The sequence below is a fragment of the Emys orbicularis genome, chromosome 8 (assembly GCF_028017835.1).
Source record: "Emys orbicularis isolate rEmyOrb1 chromosome 8, rEmyOrb1.hap1, whole genome shotgun sequence".
In the NCBI taxonomy this organism is placed as follows: domain Eukaryota; kingdom Metazoa; phylum Chordata; order Testudines; family Emydidae; genus Emys; species Emys orbicularis.
The window spans coordinates 20,192,330-20,209,608 of NC_088690.1; the positions used below are offsets into that span (position 1 = coordinate 20,192,330).

General features: G+C 47.5%; 1 protein-coding gene across 1 annotated transcript in view; it reads left to right on the plus strand.

Moving 5' to 3' along the window:
• IL23R (interleukin 23 receptor) overlaps window positions 1–17,279 on the plus strand; it is a 41,184-nt gene that overhangs the window by 7,863 nt on the left and 16,042 nt on the right. Inside the window, exons 4-7 of the mRNA XM_065409236.1 lie at window positions 2,387–2,547; window positions 3,216–3,361; window positions 5,121–5,280; window positions 15,477–15,559. Of these exons, the coding sequence (XP_065265308.1) occupies window positions 2,387–2,547; window positions 3,216–3,361; window positions 5,121–5,280; window positions 15,477–15,559 (550 nt within the window). The remainder of the gene's footprint in view (window positions 1–2,386; window positions 2,548–3,215; window positions 3,362–5,120; window positions 5,281–15,476; window positions 15,560–17,279) is intronic.

Genomic DNA, 17,279 nt, shown 5'->3' on the forward strand with positions numbered 1-17,279 from the left:
GTCAACACCTTGGAGTTTCCTGCTTACAACATTTATTTCAAACAGTATGTCATGCCACAACACTAAGCCACACAGAAATTTGAAGTTATGTATGTTTCTGGTGATTCCATTTCCCTCTGCCACTGTTCTCCCACGAACAGTTCCTGTCATAGCATTATCCTCCATAATGGCAACTCTGGCATCTTCTATCTTCCCAATTTGGTGTTTGATAGGCTTTATTGCCTCCACTCGACTTTCCCATCATGTGGCACTCAGCGGTTTCAATGTCAGAAAGGATGTTCCCAGATGTTGCTTCAAAATTTGCCATCGATGAGTTGATGCAGAGAAAAATACAAGAAAAGTTACATTTGCTGTTCAGGCATTTGAAAGTTAAGTGTTACTTAAAATTTTTGAACAAGGCATTTTAAGATGCTTTGAATTACATTAAAAAATTCAGCAGCCTCACTAGAAGCTGATGCTGCATCACTGAACACCAGGTTCAATGAATGAGAACTGCATGGGACAAAAAAAGCTCAAGGGTTTAACTCTTGGATCTGTGTCTGCACTCCTCTGTTCTTTCCTCTCATGTTGGCACCATTATTGTAGCCCTGGCTTCTCATGTCAGCTATCGCAATTCCTGTATCTTCCAGCTTTTTAAGAAGCACGTTTGTCAAACCAGCTCTCGTAGTATCATCAATGTCAATAAATTCTAGAAAATGCTCTCTGACAGTCACCATTGCAGGGACATTTTCACTAGGTTCTGTTGTTGTTACAAAATGTTCCATTAAAGTCATTTGTTCTGTATGGCTGATGTCAGGTGTGCAGTCCAGAATAACAGAATATCTTGCTGACTTCAGATCTGCCACAATCTTCTGTTTGACTTTTGTTGCCAGTAACTGTATGATCTCATTTTGAATTGTTTTTCCAAGGTAGTGGTGTGTGTACATTTCTTGCTCCTGGAGTACAGCATCAAACTCAGCCATCAGCTCCACAATTTTAAGGAAGTTTCCATTGTTTGGCACATATAGCTGATCTGAAGTGCCACACGGTGGCACAGTCAGCGTTGCAGGCTAGCAACATTAGTACGTACCCAGCCTGTACATTAGCAGGCTTGTACAGCCAGCTCTGGAGTCCATGCCACTGTGTCTTCACTGCTCTTTTTAGCTGTGCTAGCTAGATTAAAGCTAGAATGAGTATGCCTACCCAAGTTGTAATCACACCTCCAAATATAGTGTAGACATGAACATAGCAAGAGATAGCTGCCCCAAAGACCTTACAATCTAAACAGACAAGACAGATAAAGGATGAAGAGGAAAATAATATCCCCATTTTACAGATGAAGCACAGAGAGGTTAAGTAACTTGCTTTAGGTCACCCAGGAAGTTTGTGGCACAGCCAGGAATTGAACCCAGCCCTCTGAAGTTCCATCCTCTTTCAATAGCGTACACATACTTATGAAACTTAACAGCAGAGAAAAAACGGACTTCCCGCAGATTAATCAAAAAACAGTGTATTGGAAAGTGAGAAATAGGCAAGTCAGAAACAGAAGGGAGGCGTGGAAAGGGAAGGAAATACTGAGTAAACCTCCCACCCTCAAATGTATGGCATGTATGTTTCTATTTGTCAGTAAGGACCCAATGTCCAGAGATAGTATCAAGTTGTTTAACCAGCCCTTGAAGAGGTCCTGAGATGCTATAATCTACCACAATGTCTTGAGATAGTAAAGCAACAATTTAAATAAATGCTGAAACACTGTAGTGTTTACTGCAGAATTCTTCCTCATTGCTTAGTTCTCACCTGTCAATTTGGACCTTTCTAAGTAGATCCACAAAAACTGAATACACCAGATTCTATTTTATTCAGAAAAAACAACATGGTCCATACAACGATTCACAAAAAAAATCCTGTGAATGAGAAATCACCATCTTTCTTTTTGTTTAGAATTCTGGACATGGATGGCAAAATGAGAAATAATGGGATTATGATGCAATGAAGTAGTAGGAAAAGCCGTTACTACATCAGCATCAATTTGGCAATGGTATATATTGCTAAGGAAAGAGGTGGCATCACTAGCCCGACAGTCATCCTATTAGGTCTGGATGACCAACTGTGGGTTGTTCGGGGATGCAGGAGACTGTCACAGTGCAGGAGGATCAACTTATTATCATACCACTAATCTTAAATGAGTTGCTGGGCTGCATTTGCTGCAGGAGATAAGACTGACAAAACTGTTGTAACAATGTGGTGGCCCTACCATCCCCATTCTCGGGGATTTTTGTTTTTAAATTATATTGGTTTAAACTGGCTTTTGTGCTGTTTCTTTCCTCGCTTCATTGAAGTCAATGACAAAATTCCCATTGACTTGAATGGGGCCTGGAATTTACCCCGGTGCTTTTTGCTTTTTTAGTTTACAGACAGGTGAGGAGAAAGCATTTCCTTCGAATGCAGCAATCAACATTTCATTGAGCAAATTACAAGGAGGCAAACTGTATTCTATTTGGGTCCAAGCCAAAAATGACCTAGGCACAGCACATTCGGATCATCTGCAAGTTAACCTTGAGGATTTAGGTAATATATGGTAATTCAGTAATGGCTTTGAAGGCAGGTTGTAATATGTATGAACTAAAAAAACCCTAACCAAAGTGATAAAATCTACATCTAGATGGATGTGCAGTACTGAAGTTTTCTGAGAACATTGGTGACAAATTACACATGGAGTACTGTTTAACATTAGGGAAACAGCTGCTGATGTACATTTCGATACACTGTCTTATGGCCCTCTCTTATTTGTTCTTTTCAAATTGGTCTGTAGTATTTTCCATCAATATTCTTTCACTGGTCACTATGCTCTCTCCTTAGTTTTTTGTGATGTGCTGGATTTGACATTGAGGCTCACAGAGCCTGTGATTTGGTAGTACGTTTCAATTAGCAAGTCTCATACTGCCCGTCTATTAGTTCCAACATTAAATTCCCAGCGTACATTAATGAAAGTATAAAACTGATTAATGGGAAGTTATCTTTAACTGACAGTGAAATTGTCCAGCGATTGTTCTCTGATGGGGCTTTTTAACAGGTTAAACTGAAAAATCAAGATATATTTTTCTCAGGAGAGAACAGATGTCTTCTGTAGTAAAGTATATTAAAAAATCATTATAGCAGAGCCTAACCGTGATAGACTGGCACCATTTTCTTCATGGGCTCAGAATAGATTCACCATTCTTTTGTCTCTCTTCTAGTGATACCAGCCACACCGGTTATCACCAATGTTGAAACTACAGACAGTTCAGCACCGAGAACCATACTCCACTGGAAAAAGCAAACATTCATGGAGAACGTTTATTGTGAAGAGAGATACAAAGCACTGGCAGACCAAACTTGGCATGTGAGGCAACCCTTTCTCAACTACATAACATGGGTCTGCTGCTGTTCCCATTGACGTCAATGGCAAAACTCCCACTACCTTCAGTGGGAGCAGGATTGGGCCCTGCGTGAAAGATCGCTGGGCTAGGTTATTGATACCAGTTCTCTGGTATCTGGTTTTTCATGCAGTCATTTGCTGTATTCAAGTAAGGAGAGGAGAACGTCTACGAAACAAGGATTTGCAAGCGATTGCATATACTCCCTACGGACAGAATAGCACCATAACGACAAGGGTATTTGGGGGGTTGTTTTAAAAACATTTTAAAATGAACTAAATTCTTGTGAAAGGTGCAAGGCTACTAATCCTGGAGACTGAAGTCTTCTGTTTATTCAGACAGGTACAGCAGTAGCAGGACAGCGCAAGCTTCTTTGCACTCTCCTATCTGTGTGCATCAAACCCAACCTGGAGACACCTCCTCTGAGGGTTACTCTAAGCTTTTCCACTGAAACTCCTACCAGGAGTCAATTAGTGACGTTGGTTTTGTGCGGTGGACTTGTCCACTCATACCTGGACTGAGACCACCTAGTCACTTCACATAGTAATCTCATGGCTGTTTGAGAGTCTAACAACATTAGGGCATTTGTGACTTAGGCTGGATTCAAACCGGTGATTTGGAAGGGAGAGGCTCCAACTGAGCTATTCAGTAACACCCACTCACTGCCGCATGCAGACTTGCATTGCTTTGTAACTCAAAATAATTTACCGCTGTACTTGCAGAATTCTTTAGATAAACCCTATACTACGCAAAAGAAAATTAACGCAATATTCAAGATATTTCCCAGTGCTACCGTTTAATTTAAGTCACGTCCAAAGTGACAAACTGAGCTAGAAAAGCCACTCATACCAGAATAAGAGTGTCCGCCAGGGGAGTTATACCACTATAACTATTGCGGATGAAATTCACACCATCAGACTAGTATAATGTCCGATGCAGAAAATCCCTAAGAGATGAGGCTGCTTTTGTAGGTCGATTTAATATCAGCTGCTTAGGACTCAATTGTGCCCCGCTCCTGATAGACCCTGGCCCTTTTGCACAGTCAACGTGGAGAATTTCCTCCACCCCTCACACCCTGCCAGAGGGACAGGGCACAATCCCAATCCCTCCATTTGGGGGAGCACTGCTTCCTCCTGACACCCCCAGAGGTGCAAACCCGGCCAGTACAGATAAGGAGGAGGCAGGGCCATGGCCACACCCCCCTCCACATTTGCATGAGGAGCTGGCCACGAACACTGCCCTAGGCTAAGGCATGGTCAGGAGTGGCACCAGGGTTTTTGCCGCCCTAGGCAGCAGCGCTCCTCCTCAGAGCATTCGGCGGCGGGGGTCCTTCCACTCCGCGTCTTCGGGGCGCTTTGGCAGCGGGTCCCGGAGCGAGTGAAGGACCCGCCACCGAAGCGCCCTAAAGACGCGGAGCGGAAGGACCCCCGCCGCCGAATTGCCGCCGAGGGCGGCAAAATGCCGCCCCCCAAAATCTGCCAGCCTAGGCGACCACCTAGGGTCGCCTAGTGGAAGCGCCGGCCCTGGGCACGGTGCAGTGCCCACACTGATCCTGCACTCCTAGGAGCTCTGGGGAGGCAGGTGCCTACTCCCTCAGGGCTAGGGCACTTGGACAGGGATTGTTATAGCATCATTAATAGTTCCAGTACATGTTGTTGAAAGGATGTCTAATTTCATGAGGCTAGTTAGTACAGCTTGGAAAGTTATATTGTTTGTCAATTTTAGATGAAAGAATGGGACATAAATGTGACAAGAGGGCCACACACAGAGTACAGCCTGGAGTCGAACACAGAGTATGAGTTTCAAGTGAGATGCCGATTAATTCTTGCCAAAAGCTATTGGAGTGGATGGAGTGCGCCCTTTATTTACACAACCCCAGAAGCAGGTGAGTTCACACCCAGGCTTACAAGGGGATTGCTCCATCTCCTGCTGTCATGCATCACTTTTTCTTATTTTTTAAAAACTTTGAATGAGATCACCCCCTTTTCTGGGGCAATTGTCAAAGGGAGTGGAATGGTGCGGGCTTCTAGTTACCCTGCTATTGGAACATGTGGGATCAGTACACTGTCAGGTGTACCTTATTGGAGCAGCAGATTATATATATACAAAAAAGAACTAGATAAATTCATGGAGGACAGGTCCATCAATGGCTATTAGCCAGGATGGGCAGGGATGGTGTCCCTAGCCTCTGTTTGCCAGAAGCTAGGAATGGGCGATATGGCGACTTGATGATTACCTGTTCTGTTCATTCCCTCTGGGGCACCTGGCAGTGGCCACTGTTGGAAGACAGGATACTGGGTTAGATGGACCTTTGGTCTGACCCAGTATGGCTGTTCTTATGTTCAGATTCCCTGATCAGCGCATGCCAGCATGCACGCATCCCTCAGTCTAGCCATGCCTAACCCCTGCCGGCTCATCAGAGTCCCTTTGGGCCAGGGTGCAAGGAATGGGAATGTTAGCTGGGCCCACCTCTTACTGCTCTTAATCACTGATGAGAAATCCTGCGTCTGCACTATGGTGGTGATCAAGAAAGCTCCTTACATCTTCTTCCACCTTAATCCAACAAAGAGACCAGGATTTGTCCCTTACCATGTAAAACAGGAATGTAGCATTTGATTTTCTAATCAGACTAAATGTAAAAAATAGTCACTTAAGCCAGGCCCTGTGTGACAATCTTTTGCTACAAACACTTCCCATTCCTCCTGGTTGGCAGGCTATAGGGGAATAAAGGCCCACTGTAAAGATATTTGTGATCGCATGTTATACATCATTTCCCACTTGACAGCATAAAGGGTACATTTTTTAAGAAGGGCTGAGGTGCGACCTCTCTTTTGACAGCTGCAGTTAGGTAGCTAGAGATGTAGGTACCCAGGTTTGCACCTGGGATTCAAACACACACGCAAAAATACAAATACAAGTGTATCTGCAAAGAGGAGATTGACCGTTTGTAATGTTTGGGCTTTCACCTTTTGGTGATGTTTAACCAATCAGGATAGATGTCATCAGAATAGTTAGTGCCATTTTTTAAATGACTCAGTCAATGGAGACACAAGGTGAGTGAGGTAATATCTTGTATTGGGCCAACTTCTGTTGGTGAAAGAGACAAGCTTTTGGGCTACACAGAGCTCTTCTTCAGGTCATTTGTAACTCAAAAACTTGCCTCTTTCTCCAACAGAAGTTGATCCAATACAAGATATTACCTCATCCACTTTGTCTCTAATATCCTGGAGCCAACATGGCTACCACAACACTACAAACAACATCAGTCAAAGGAGACAGCATATCTAATGGTTAAAGTAGGAGATTTGGAGTCAGGACATCACAATTGTGTTCCTGGCTTTGACAATGACTTAGGCAATCATTTAAATCTCTCTGTGCCTCAGTGTACATACCTGCTAGATGGGTACAATACTCATCTACCTCATAGGGTCATTATGAGCCTTAACGTATATAAAGATCTTGACATGAAAGGCATTGATATGAGCACAGAGTATCAGCGCTAGTTACTGCCTCATGTTTTAAACTGAGCTAATAAAATAATTGCTGTACCCATTCTGCCTCTGCTCTAATGCAGCTGGCATCAGCCCTGGCCAATGCATTGTGACACCCTGCATGTGCCACTGCTGGAAGGCAGTGAGCTAAGGAAAGAACGATACAGCAGCACCATCCAAAGCTTGAGCCAAAGCCACTGCAGTCAAAGGGAACCTTTCCATTTACTTCATTAGGCTTTGGATCAGGCCCTGGATTAGCATCTCATTAGTGGATATAGGCTTTCAAAGATACCATGAGTACTTCCATCCAGGGACGATATATGAACCATGGTAGAACTCACACACTTGTCATAAAGGCACTATGTTTCTTATCTAGTTGCAGTGTGTCTCATCTTTGAAAGTAGAGCAGAGGGCTATTTCTTGGTATATCAACAGCATAATTAATTTGATCCGATTCTTATGTACAGTTGGATTATTCAGTCATTCTATGCGCTCTGCTGTCATGCAGAGTGCCACTTGATTCTGAACCGAATTACAAGTTAACCCCCCAATCCTGCAAACACTTACACTCCAGTCACTTCCCACATGTGAGCAGCCGTAAAGACTGTTTGCAAAGTGTTTTCTAGAGGAAAAGCTCTAGGTATTATTGTGCCAGGTACTGTATGCCTGTTGGGCAGTTGTACCGCTACTTTGGCAATTATAAGGCCAGTCAAATTAATTTTTTCCCCAGCCTGACTGAATCATGGAAACTACATACTCAGGGCTCTAGTCTCCTATAGATACAGAAAAAGATTAGCGTTAAATACCTACATAAGCAAACGCCCCACAAATTGATGGGCAAATAGAGTTAACGGCACATCTAGGCAAGAAGTGGTCTCACGGTAGTGTTTTGCTGGTGCCCTCTGCTGGCTAATTCTGGGTATGACATTGTCAGTAGCCAGAAAACTTGCCGGTTGATTTCCGCTTCCATCTAGAGGTGATTTATCACGGGCTGTTATAGGAGCAAACTTCTCAAGTCTTCCTTGAACAGTCCTGATTCGAGCCCCAGACACTGATGTGTTGGCTGCTCGGCCTCTACCCCTGTTGATTAGGGCATTCGAGATTCTGTTTTAATAATGCAGTCACAGGGTTTGTTTGTTTTTAAACAAGAACTTCACAGGATATCTTATGTGGCCAAAGTGGAGGTGGAGCTCAGGAGAAAGCAGAGGCTGCTGGAACATTACAGCCTCACAACCTTCTCTCTCAAAGGGGAAATGGGATATTTTGTCTTCACCCACCCTGTCTCACCCTGTGGTCCCTCTTGCTCCAGGAACTGCAGCCTCCTCTTTGACGACTAACAGATTTATTTGGGCATAAGCTTTCGTGGGTAAAAAACCACTTCTTCAGATGCACGGAATGAAAATTACGGATACAGGCATAGATATACTGGCACATGAAGAGGAGGAAGTTACCTTACAAGTGGAGAACCAGTGTTGACAAGGCCAATTCAGTCAGGGTGGATGTGGTTCGCTCCCAATAATTGATGTGGTGGCAGCAATACCAAGAGAGGGAAAATTGCTTTTGTAGTGAGTCAGCCACTCCCAGTCCCTATTCAAGCCCAGATTAATGGTCTTAAGTTTGCAGATGAATTGTAGCTCTGCAGTTTCTCTTTGAAGTCTATTTTTGAAGTTTTTTTTTGTTGAAGAATCATAGAATCATAGAATATCAGGGTTGGAAGGGACCTCAGGAGGTCATCTAGTCCAACCCCCTGCTCAAAGCAGGACCAATTCCCAACTAAATCATCCCAGCCAGGGCTTTGTCAAGCCGGGCCTTAAAAACCCCTAAGGACGGAGATTCCACCACCTCCCTAGGTAACGCATTCCAGTGCTTCACCACCCTCCTAGTGAAATAGTGTTTCCTAATATCCAACCTAGACCTCCCCCACTGCAACTTGAGACCATTGCTCCTTGTTCTGTCATCTGCCACCACTGAGAACAGCCGAGCTCCATCCTCTTTGGAACCCCCCCTCAGGTAGTTGAAAGTAGCTATCAAATCCCCCCTCATTCTTCTCTTCTTGAGACTAAACAATCCCAGTTCCCTCAGCCTCTCCTCATAAGTCATGTGCTCCAGACCCCTAATCATTTTTGTTGCCCTCCGCTGGACTCTTTCCAATTTTTCCACATCCTTCTTGTAGTGTGGGGCCCAAAATTGGACACAGTACTCCAGATGAGGCCTCACCAATGTCGAATAGAGGGGAACGATCACGTCCCTCGATCTGCTGGCAATGCCCCTACTTATACAGCCCAAAATGCTGTTAGCCTTCTTGGCAACAAGAGCACACTGTTGACTCATATCCAGCTTCTCGTCCACTGTGACCCCTAGGTCCTTTTCTGCAGAACTGCTACCTAGCCATTCGGTCCCTAGTCTGTAGCTGTGCATGGGATTCTTCCATCCTAAGTGCAGGACTCTGCACTTGTCCTTGTTGAACCTCATCAGGTTTTTTTTGGCCCAATCCTCTAATTTGTCTAGGTCCCTCTGTATCCGATCCCTACCCTCTAATGTATCTACCACGCCTCCCAGTTTAGTGTCATCTGCAAACTTGCTGAGAGTGCAGTCCACACCATCCTCCAGATCATTAATAAAGACATTAAACAAAACCGGCCCCAGGACCGACCCCTGGGGCACTCCGCTCGAAACCGGCTGCCAACTAGACATGGAGCCATTGATCACTACCCGTTGAGCCCGATGATCTAGCCAGCTTTCTATCCACCTTACAGTCCATTCATCCAGCCCATACTTCTTTAACTTGGCGGCAAGAATACTGTGGGAGACCGTATCAAAAGCTTTGCTAAAGTCAAGGAATAACACATCCACTGCTTTCCCCTCATCCACAGAGCCCCTCATCATAGAAGGCAATTAGGTTAGTCAGGCACGACTTCCCCTTGGTGAATCCATGCTGACTGTTCCTGATCCCTTTCCTCTCCTCTAAGTGTTTCATAATTGATTCCTTGAGGACCTGCTCCATGATTTTTCCAGGGACTGAGGTGAGGCTGACTGGCCTGTAGTTCCCCAGATCCTCCTCCTTCCCTTTTTTAAAGATGGGCACTACATTAGCCTTTTTCCAGTCATCCGGGACCTCCCACAATCACCATGAGTTTTCAAAAATAATGGCTAATGGCTCTGCAATCTCATCCGCCAACTCCTTTAGCACCCTCGGATGCAGCGCATCCGGCCCCATGGACTTGTGCACATCCAGTTTTTCTAAATAGTCCCGAACCACTTCTTTCTCCACAGAGGGCTGGTCACCTTCTCCCCATACTGTGCTGCCCAGTGCAGCAGTCTGGGAGCTAACCTTGTTCGTGAAGACAGAGGCAAAAAAATCATTGAGTACATTAGCTTTTTCCACATCCTCGGTCACTAGGTTGCCTCCCTCATTCAGTAAGGGGCCCACACTTTCATTGACTTTCTTCTTGTTGCTAACATACCTGAAGAAACCCTTCTTGTTACTCTTAACATCTCTTGCTAGCTGCAACTCCAAGTGTGATTTGGCCTTCCTGATTTCACTCCTGCATGCCTGAGCAATATTTTTATACTCCTCCCTGGTCATTTGTCCAATCTTCCACTTCTTGTAAGCTTCTTTTTTGCGTTTAAGATCAGCAAGGATTTCACTGTTTAGCCAAGCTGGTCGCCTGCCATATTTACTATTCTTTCTACACATCGGGATGGTTTGTTCCTGCAACCGCAATAAGGATTCTTTAAAATACAGCCAGCTCTCCTGGACCCCTTTGCCCTTCATGTTATTCTCCCAGGGGATCCTGCCCATCTATTCCCTGAGGGAGTCAAAGTCTGCTTTTCTGAAGTCCAGGGTCCGTATTCTGCTGCTCTCCTTTCTTCCTTGTGTCAGGATCCTGAACTCGACCATCTCATGGTCACTGCCTCCCAGGTTCCCATCCACTTTTGCTTCCCCTACGAATTCTTCCCTGTTTGTGAGCAGCAGGTCAAGAAAAGCTCTGCCCCTAGTTGGTTCCTCCAGCACTTGCACCAGGAAATTGTTTCCAAAAACTTCCTGGATTGTCTGTGCACCGCTGTATTGCTCTCCCAGCAGATATCAGGGTGATTAAAGTCTCCCATGAGAACCAGGGCCTGCGATCTAGCAACTTCTGCTAGTTGCCAGAAGAAAGCCTCATCCACCTCATCCCCCTGGTCTGGTGGTCTATAGCAGACTCCGACCACGACATCACCCTTGTTGCTCACACTTCTTAACTTTATCCAGAGACTCTCAGGTTTTTCTGCAGTTTCATACCAGAGCTCTGAGCAGTCATACTCCTCTCTTACATACAACGCAACTCCCCCACCTTTTCTGCCCTGCCTGTCCTTCCTGAACAGTTTATATCCATCCATGACAGTACTCCAGTCATGTGAGTTATCCCACCAAGTCTCTGTTATTCCAATCGCATCATAGTTCCCTGACTGTGCCAGGACTTCCAGTTCTCCCTGCTTGTTTCCCAGGCTTCTTGCATTTGTGTATAGGCACTTAAGATAACTCATCGATCGTCCCTCTTTCTCAGTATGAGACAGGAGTCCTCCCCTCTTGCGCTCTCCTGATTGTGCTTCCTCCCAGGATCCCATTTCCCCACTTACCTCAGGGCTTTGGTCTCCTTCCCCCGGTGAACCTAGTTTAAAGCCCTCCTCACTAGGTTAGCCAGCCTGCTTGCGAAGATGCTCTTCCCTCTCTTCGTTAGGTGGAGCCCGTCTCTGCCTAGCACTCCTCCTTCTTGGAACACCATCCCATGGTCGAAGAATCCAAAGCCTTCTCTCCAACACCACCTGCGTAGCCATTCGTTGACTTCCACGATTCGACGGTCTCTACCCAGGCCTTTTCCTTGCACAGGGAGGATGGACGAGAACACCATTTGCGCCTCAAACTCCTTTATCCTTCTTCCCAGAGCCACGTAGTCTGCAGTGATCCGCTCAAGGTGATTCTTGGCAGTATCATTGGTGCCCACATGGAGAAGCAGGAAGGGGTAGCGATCCGAGGGCTTGATGAGTCTCGGCAGTCTCTCCGTCACATCGTGTATCCTAGCTCCTGGCATGCAGCAGACCTCTCGGTTTTCCCGGTCAGGGCGGCAGATAGATGACTCAGTCCCCCTGAGGAGGGAGTCCCCGACCACCACCACCCTCCTCCTCCTCTTGGTAGTGGTGGTCGTGGAACCCCCATCCCTAGGACAGTGCATCTTTTGCCTGCCAATCGGTGGAGTCTCCTTCTGCTCCCTTCCCTCAGATGGGTCATCTAGTCCACTCTCCGCATTAGTACCTGTAGAGAGAACATGGAAACGATTGCTCACCTGTATCTCCTTTGCTGGTACATGGACGCTCCTCTTTCTCCTTCTGGAGGTCACATGCTGCCAAACTTCTTCACCGTCCTTCTGTCCCTGCTGCGCCTGCTCTGAATCTTCAGAACATTGTGGCCGTAGAAGCATCTCCTGACATCTGTCCAGGAAATCTTCATTTTCCCTTATGCAACGCAGAGTCGATACTCGTTTCTCCAGACCTCGAACCTTCTCTTCCAATATGGAGACCAGCTTGCACTTTGTACAGACAAAGTCGCTTCTGTCCTGTGGAAGAAAGACAAACATGGCACAACCTGTGCAGGTTACAACAGCTGATCGCTCACCTTCCATATCACCTTCCTCTTAAGAGCTTCCTCAGCTGTTGCAGGAACTACTCAGAGAAACCTGCAGATGAAAGCCTCAGTGAGCTCTCCCCAGGCGAACTCCCTCTGTTAGCCTCTGCTGTTCGCCACTCAGCTGGTTCGCTGCTGACTGCCCTTATATACCAGTCAGGCCCACTCAAGGCCCACCTGGAACAAAGCACTCCCAATTCACACTTTTCAAACAAACAAGCAAGCAATCAAGCACACGGTCAAACTGACAAACTGTCCCAGCAACAGACACTCAGATACTCACCAACACAGCCCCCCTAATGCAGCACTTAGCGTACCTCCTCTCGGACAGATCCCAGGCAAACTCCCTCAGTTAGCCTCTGCTGTTCGCCGCTCTTTTAAATGGCTACTTTTAAATCTGTTATTGAATGTCCAGGGAAATTGAAGTGTTCTCCTACTGGCTTTTGTATATTACCATTCCCGATGTCTGATTTGTGTCCATTTATTCTTTTATGTGGAGACTCCGGTTTGGCCAATGTACATGGCAGAGGGGCATTGCTGGCACATGATGGCATATATAACATTAGTAGACGTGCAGGTGAACGAGACCCTGATGGTGTGGCTGATGTGGTTGGGTCCTATGATGGTGTCACTGGAGTAAATATGGGGACAGAGTAGGCAATGGGGTTTGTTACAGGGATTGGTTCCTGGGTTAGTGTTTCTGTGGTGTGGTGTGTAGTTACTGGTGAGTATTTGCTTCAGGTTTGGGGGCTGTCTGTAAGCGAGGACTGGCCTGTCTCCCCAGGTCTGTGAGAGTGAGGGATCGTTTTCCAGGATAGATTGTAGATCGTTGATGATGCGCGGGAGAGGTTTTAGCTGGGGGCTGTACATGATGGCCAGTGGTGTTCTGTTATTTTCCTTGTTGGGCCTGTCCTGTAGTTGGTGACTTCTGGGTACCCGTCTCGCTCTGTCAATCTGTTTCCTCACTTCCCCAGGTGGGTATTGTAGTTTTATGACCAAATAAATCTGTTAGTCTTTAAGGCAGGGCTTTGGAGCTGTGCTCCGGCTCCGCTCCAGCCAGGCAAAAACCTGCAGCTCCACTGCTCCGGAGCTGCTCCGCGCTCCAGCTCCAGGCTCCGCTCCAAAGCCCTGCTTTAAGGTGCCACCGGACTTCTCATTGTTTTGGTGGATACAGACTAACACGGCTACCCCTCTGATACTAGCCTCCTCTTTGTGACTCGGCCCTCCGTCTGGGTCACCAAACATGTTCCCACCTTCCAGACTATTAAAGTCCCTCTTGGCAAATTGGCTCAGGCAGTTTTCCTGCTCACTGCCCCACCGGTGCCACTTTGTCAGCGGCTGGTAGGGGGACCCGGGTCCACCCTCTACTCCAGGTTCTGGCTCAGGGGCCTTCTCAGCAGCAGCCAAGGTTTGACCTACCCCATACCTCACTGCTCTTTGCCCTGAGCCTTGCCTACCTCTCTGGCTCTCCCCCCTTCTCTGGGCTTGCCACGCCACAGCCCTCTTCCCAGGGAGTAACTATGCTACTTGTCTCTAGCCCCAGACACACCTCCCTTCTCCCAGGGAGCAACTGGAGACTTCTTCCCTCCGGTCCCCCTTCTGCTGTATGCTCCCAGGCTTTATGGAAGTCCCACCTATTCCTGCCCAGCGTCTGTTCCCAGTCAATCCCCTGCTCCCTGGCTCCTCCTCCAGGTGCAGTCCGTGGAGTTAATTGGCCTGTCTGGCCATCTGAACACCTTCCAGTCCTGTGTGGGGTAGACACCCCATCACAGGCCCATTCAAAGAAAATGCATTTTAAGGTAGTCAAGTGCAAAGTTACAATACACGTCTAGGAACAAGGAATGCAAGCCACACCAACCGAATGGGGGGCTGTATCCTAGAAAGCAGTGACTCTGAGAAGGATTTAGGGGACAAAACAACTGAACATGAGCTCCCAGTGTGATAACATGGCAAAAAGGGCTAATGTGATCCCTGGGTCTGTAAGTATGAGTAAGAATAAGGAGGCAATTTTACCTCTGTATATGGCATTGGTGAGTCTGGTACTGGAATATTGTGTACAGTTCTGGTGTCCACATTTTAACCAGGATGTTGAAAAATTGGAGAGGATACAGAAGAGAGCCACAGAAATGATGCAAGGTCTGGATAATCTCAAACTGTTTAGCTTATCAAAAAGAGTGAGAAGAGACTTGAATACAGCCTACAAGTACTTTGTGATGACAACATTCTTTAACGAGGAGAGAATACTTTAATTTAGTGGTAAAAGGCTAAACAAGAACCAGTGGTGGGAAACAAGAACCAAATAAGAAATTAGGCACAGATTTTAAACAATGACGTTGATTAATCACTAGAACAAACTACCAATGGAAAGAATAGTACACCTCTACCTCGATATAACGCGACCCAATATAACACGAATTCGGCTATAACGCAGTAAAGCAGTGCTCCGGGGGGTGGGGGAGGGAGGGCTGCACACTCCGGTGGATCAAAGCAAGTTCAATATAACGCGGTTTCACCTATAATGCGGTAAGATTTTTTGGCTCCAGAGGACAGCCTTATATCGAGGTAGAGGTGTAATAAGAAATAACTCTACCGAGTTGGGTTGTTTCCCTTTGTATAGTGGCAGAGCTATGTACCAGCAGGTCTCTAAAACCAGGCAGGCATCATCAACTCCTTCCCTGCTGTCTTAAGGAGCTAAACTAAAGGCAGCTCAGTTCTTAATTATTATTAGAAAGTTTATAGAAACGTATCTGCCAGAGCCTGTGTCTCAGAATGCCCCCAAGGGGGTGCTTTGAAAATACTTACTGACGCCATTTCATTTGATTTTAATACTGAACTAAGTCACATACCAAATCATGGCCATTACCTTGTTCATTTAAATATTAATACCAGAAGTCACCGATTCAGTTACTGTACTTCTTTTGATTGCAGCACCTTCTAAAATCCTGGATGTGTGGAGGGTTATGGGTCCAGTATACACGAACGGTAGCCAAGAAGTGATGGTCTTGATAAAGGTAATGCCATTTTCTTTTTCAAGCCGCATGGGATTCTAAAATACCATTTATTATTATTATTATCTGTATTACTGTAGCATCTAGGAGCCCCAGTCATGGGCCAGGACCCTGTTGCCCTAGGTGTTGTATGGACGCAGAACAAAAAAAACCGTCCCTGTCCTGAAGAGCTTACAATCTAAATAGACAAAAGAGACACAGGGTGGGGTAGGGGCAGAATACATCAGCAGCAGGAGCAGTGTGATGGCAGCAAACAGCATGTTAGTGCCACTACTTTTCTGGGGGAGGAGGGTTAGGATATCAGCAAAGTAGAAGGGAGAGGGGACACTGACAGACAGGGAGAGGGAGACGAAGGTAAGAGGAGTGAAGCTGGGATGAAGAGACTATTGGTAGTCGTCTACACTGCCAGCTAGCTTGGGCTGTGGGGCTGTTTCATTGCAGTGTAGACCACAGGGTCCTAGAGCCCAGGCCCCACCCTGAGCCCAGGCGCTGACACTGCAATGAAACAGCCCAAGCCCAAGTCAGCCAGCCCGGGCCAGCTGTCGGGGCGGCAGGTTTGTATAATTTTTGGTGGTGCCCAGAACAGGTCCAAGTCTCCCCCCCACCCCCACCCACCTGCCTAAGGCTCTGGGAGGGAGTTTGGGTGCAGGAGGGGTGTGGGCTCTGGGAGGGAGTTTGGGTGCAGGCTCTGGGATGGGGCAGGGGTTTGGGGTGTGGGAGGGGGTGAGGGGTGCAGGCTCTGGGAGGGAGCTTGGCTGCTGGGTGAGGGCTCTGGGCTGGGGCAGGGAGTTGGGGTGTGGGAGGGGTGAGGGGTGCAGGCTCTGGGAGGGAGTTTGGTTGCAAGAGGGGGCTTGGGGTGCAGGCTCTGGGCTGGGGCAGTGGTTTGGGCTGTGGGAGGGGATGAGGGGTGCAGGCTCTGGGAGGGAGTTTGGGTGCGGGCTTTGGGCTGGGGCAGGAGGTTGGGGTGCGGGAGAGGGAGAGGCACTTACCTCGGGCAGCTCCCAAAAGCAACCCACATACCCCTCTGGCAGCGGCTCCTAGGCGGGGCAGCCGTGGGGTCTCCGCACGCCGCTGCCCACAGGCAGCGCCCCTGCAGCTCCCATTGGCCACAGTTCCCAGCCAATGGGAGCTGCGGAGTCAGCGCTCAGGGCGGGGACAGCATGCGGAGACACACACCCCCTGGGGCTGTAGGGCCGTTCTGACCACTTCCGGGAGTGGCGCGGAGTGAGGCTGGGCAGGAAGCCGCCTTAGCCTTGCTGCACTGCTGGTGGTGGCGGCCAGGGAGCCCTTTTAAATTGCCTGGAGGCGGTAGGTGGGGCTGGGAGACGCTTCGGGGGAGGTGTGCAGGGGCAGCAGGTGGCCCCGAACATTGGTGAAGCCGGGCCCCTGGGCCCTGAATATTCCTGGAGCACAGGCACCACGGGCCCATACAACTCGCCACCCCTGCCAGCTGTGGGGGTCTAATTGCAGTATAGACATACCCTATGAGGGAGGGAGAGGGTGATGGTTGGAGTAAGCAGCCAGTCACCAAAGGGCAGAGAAAGTCCTGTCGAAATGGTAGAAAGTTCTCCAAAAAGGACTAAGGTCCCTGCTTTGGCTGCTTCTGCCCCTCTGGCTCGCTGGTCTTTGCATCTTTCTCCCAAGCCCACATGGTGGGGGGGAGGGAGGAGAAGAGGAGAGACACCCCTGGATCCTGATACCCCATAAGGGGGGTGAGGGTGGC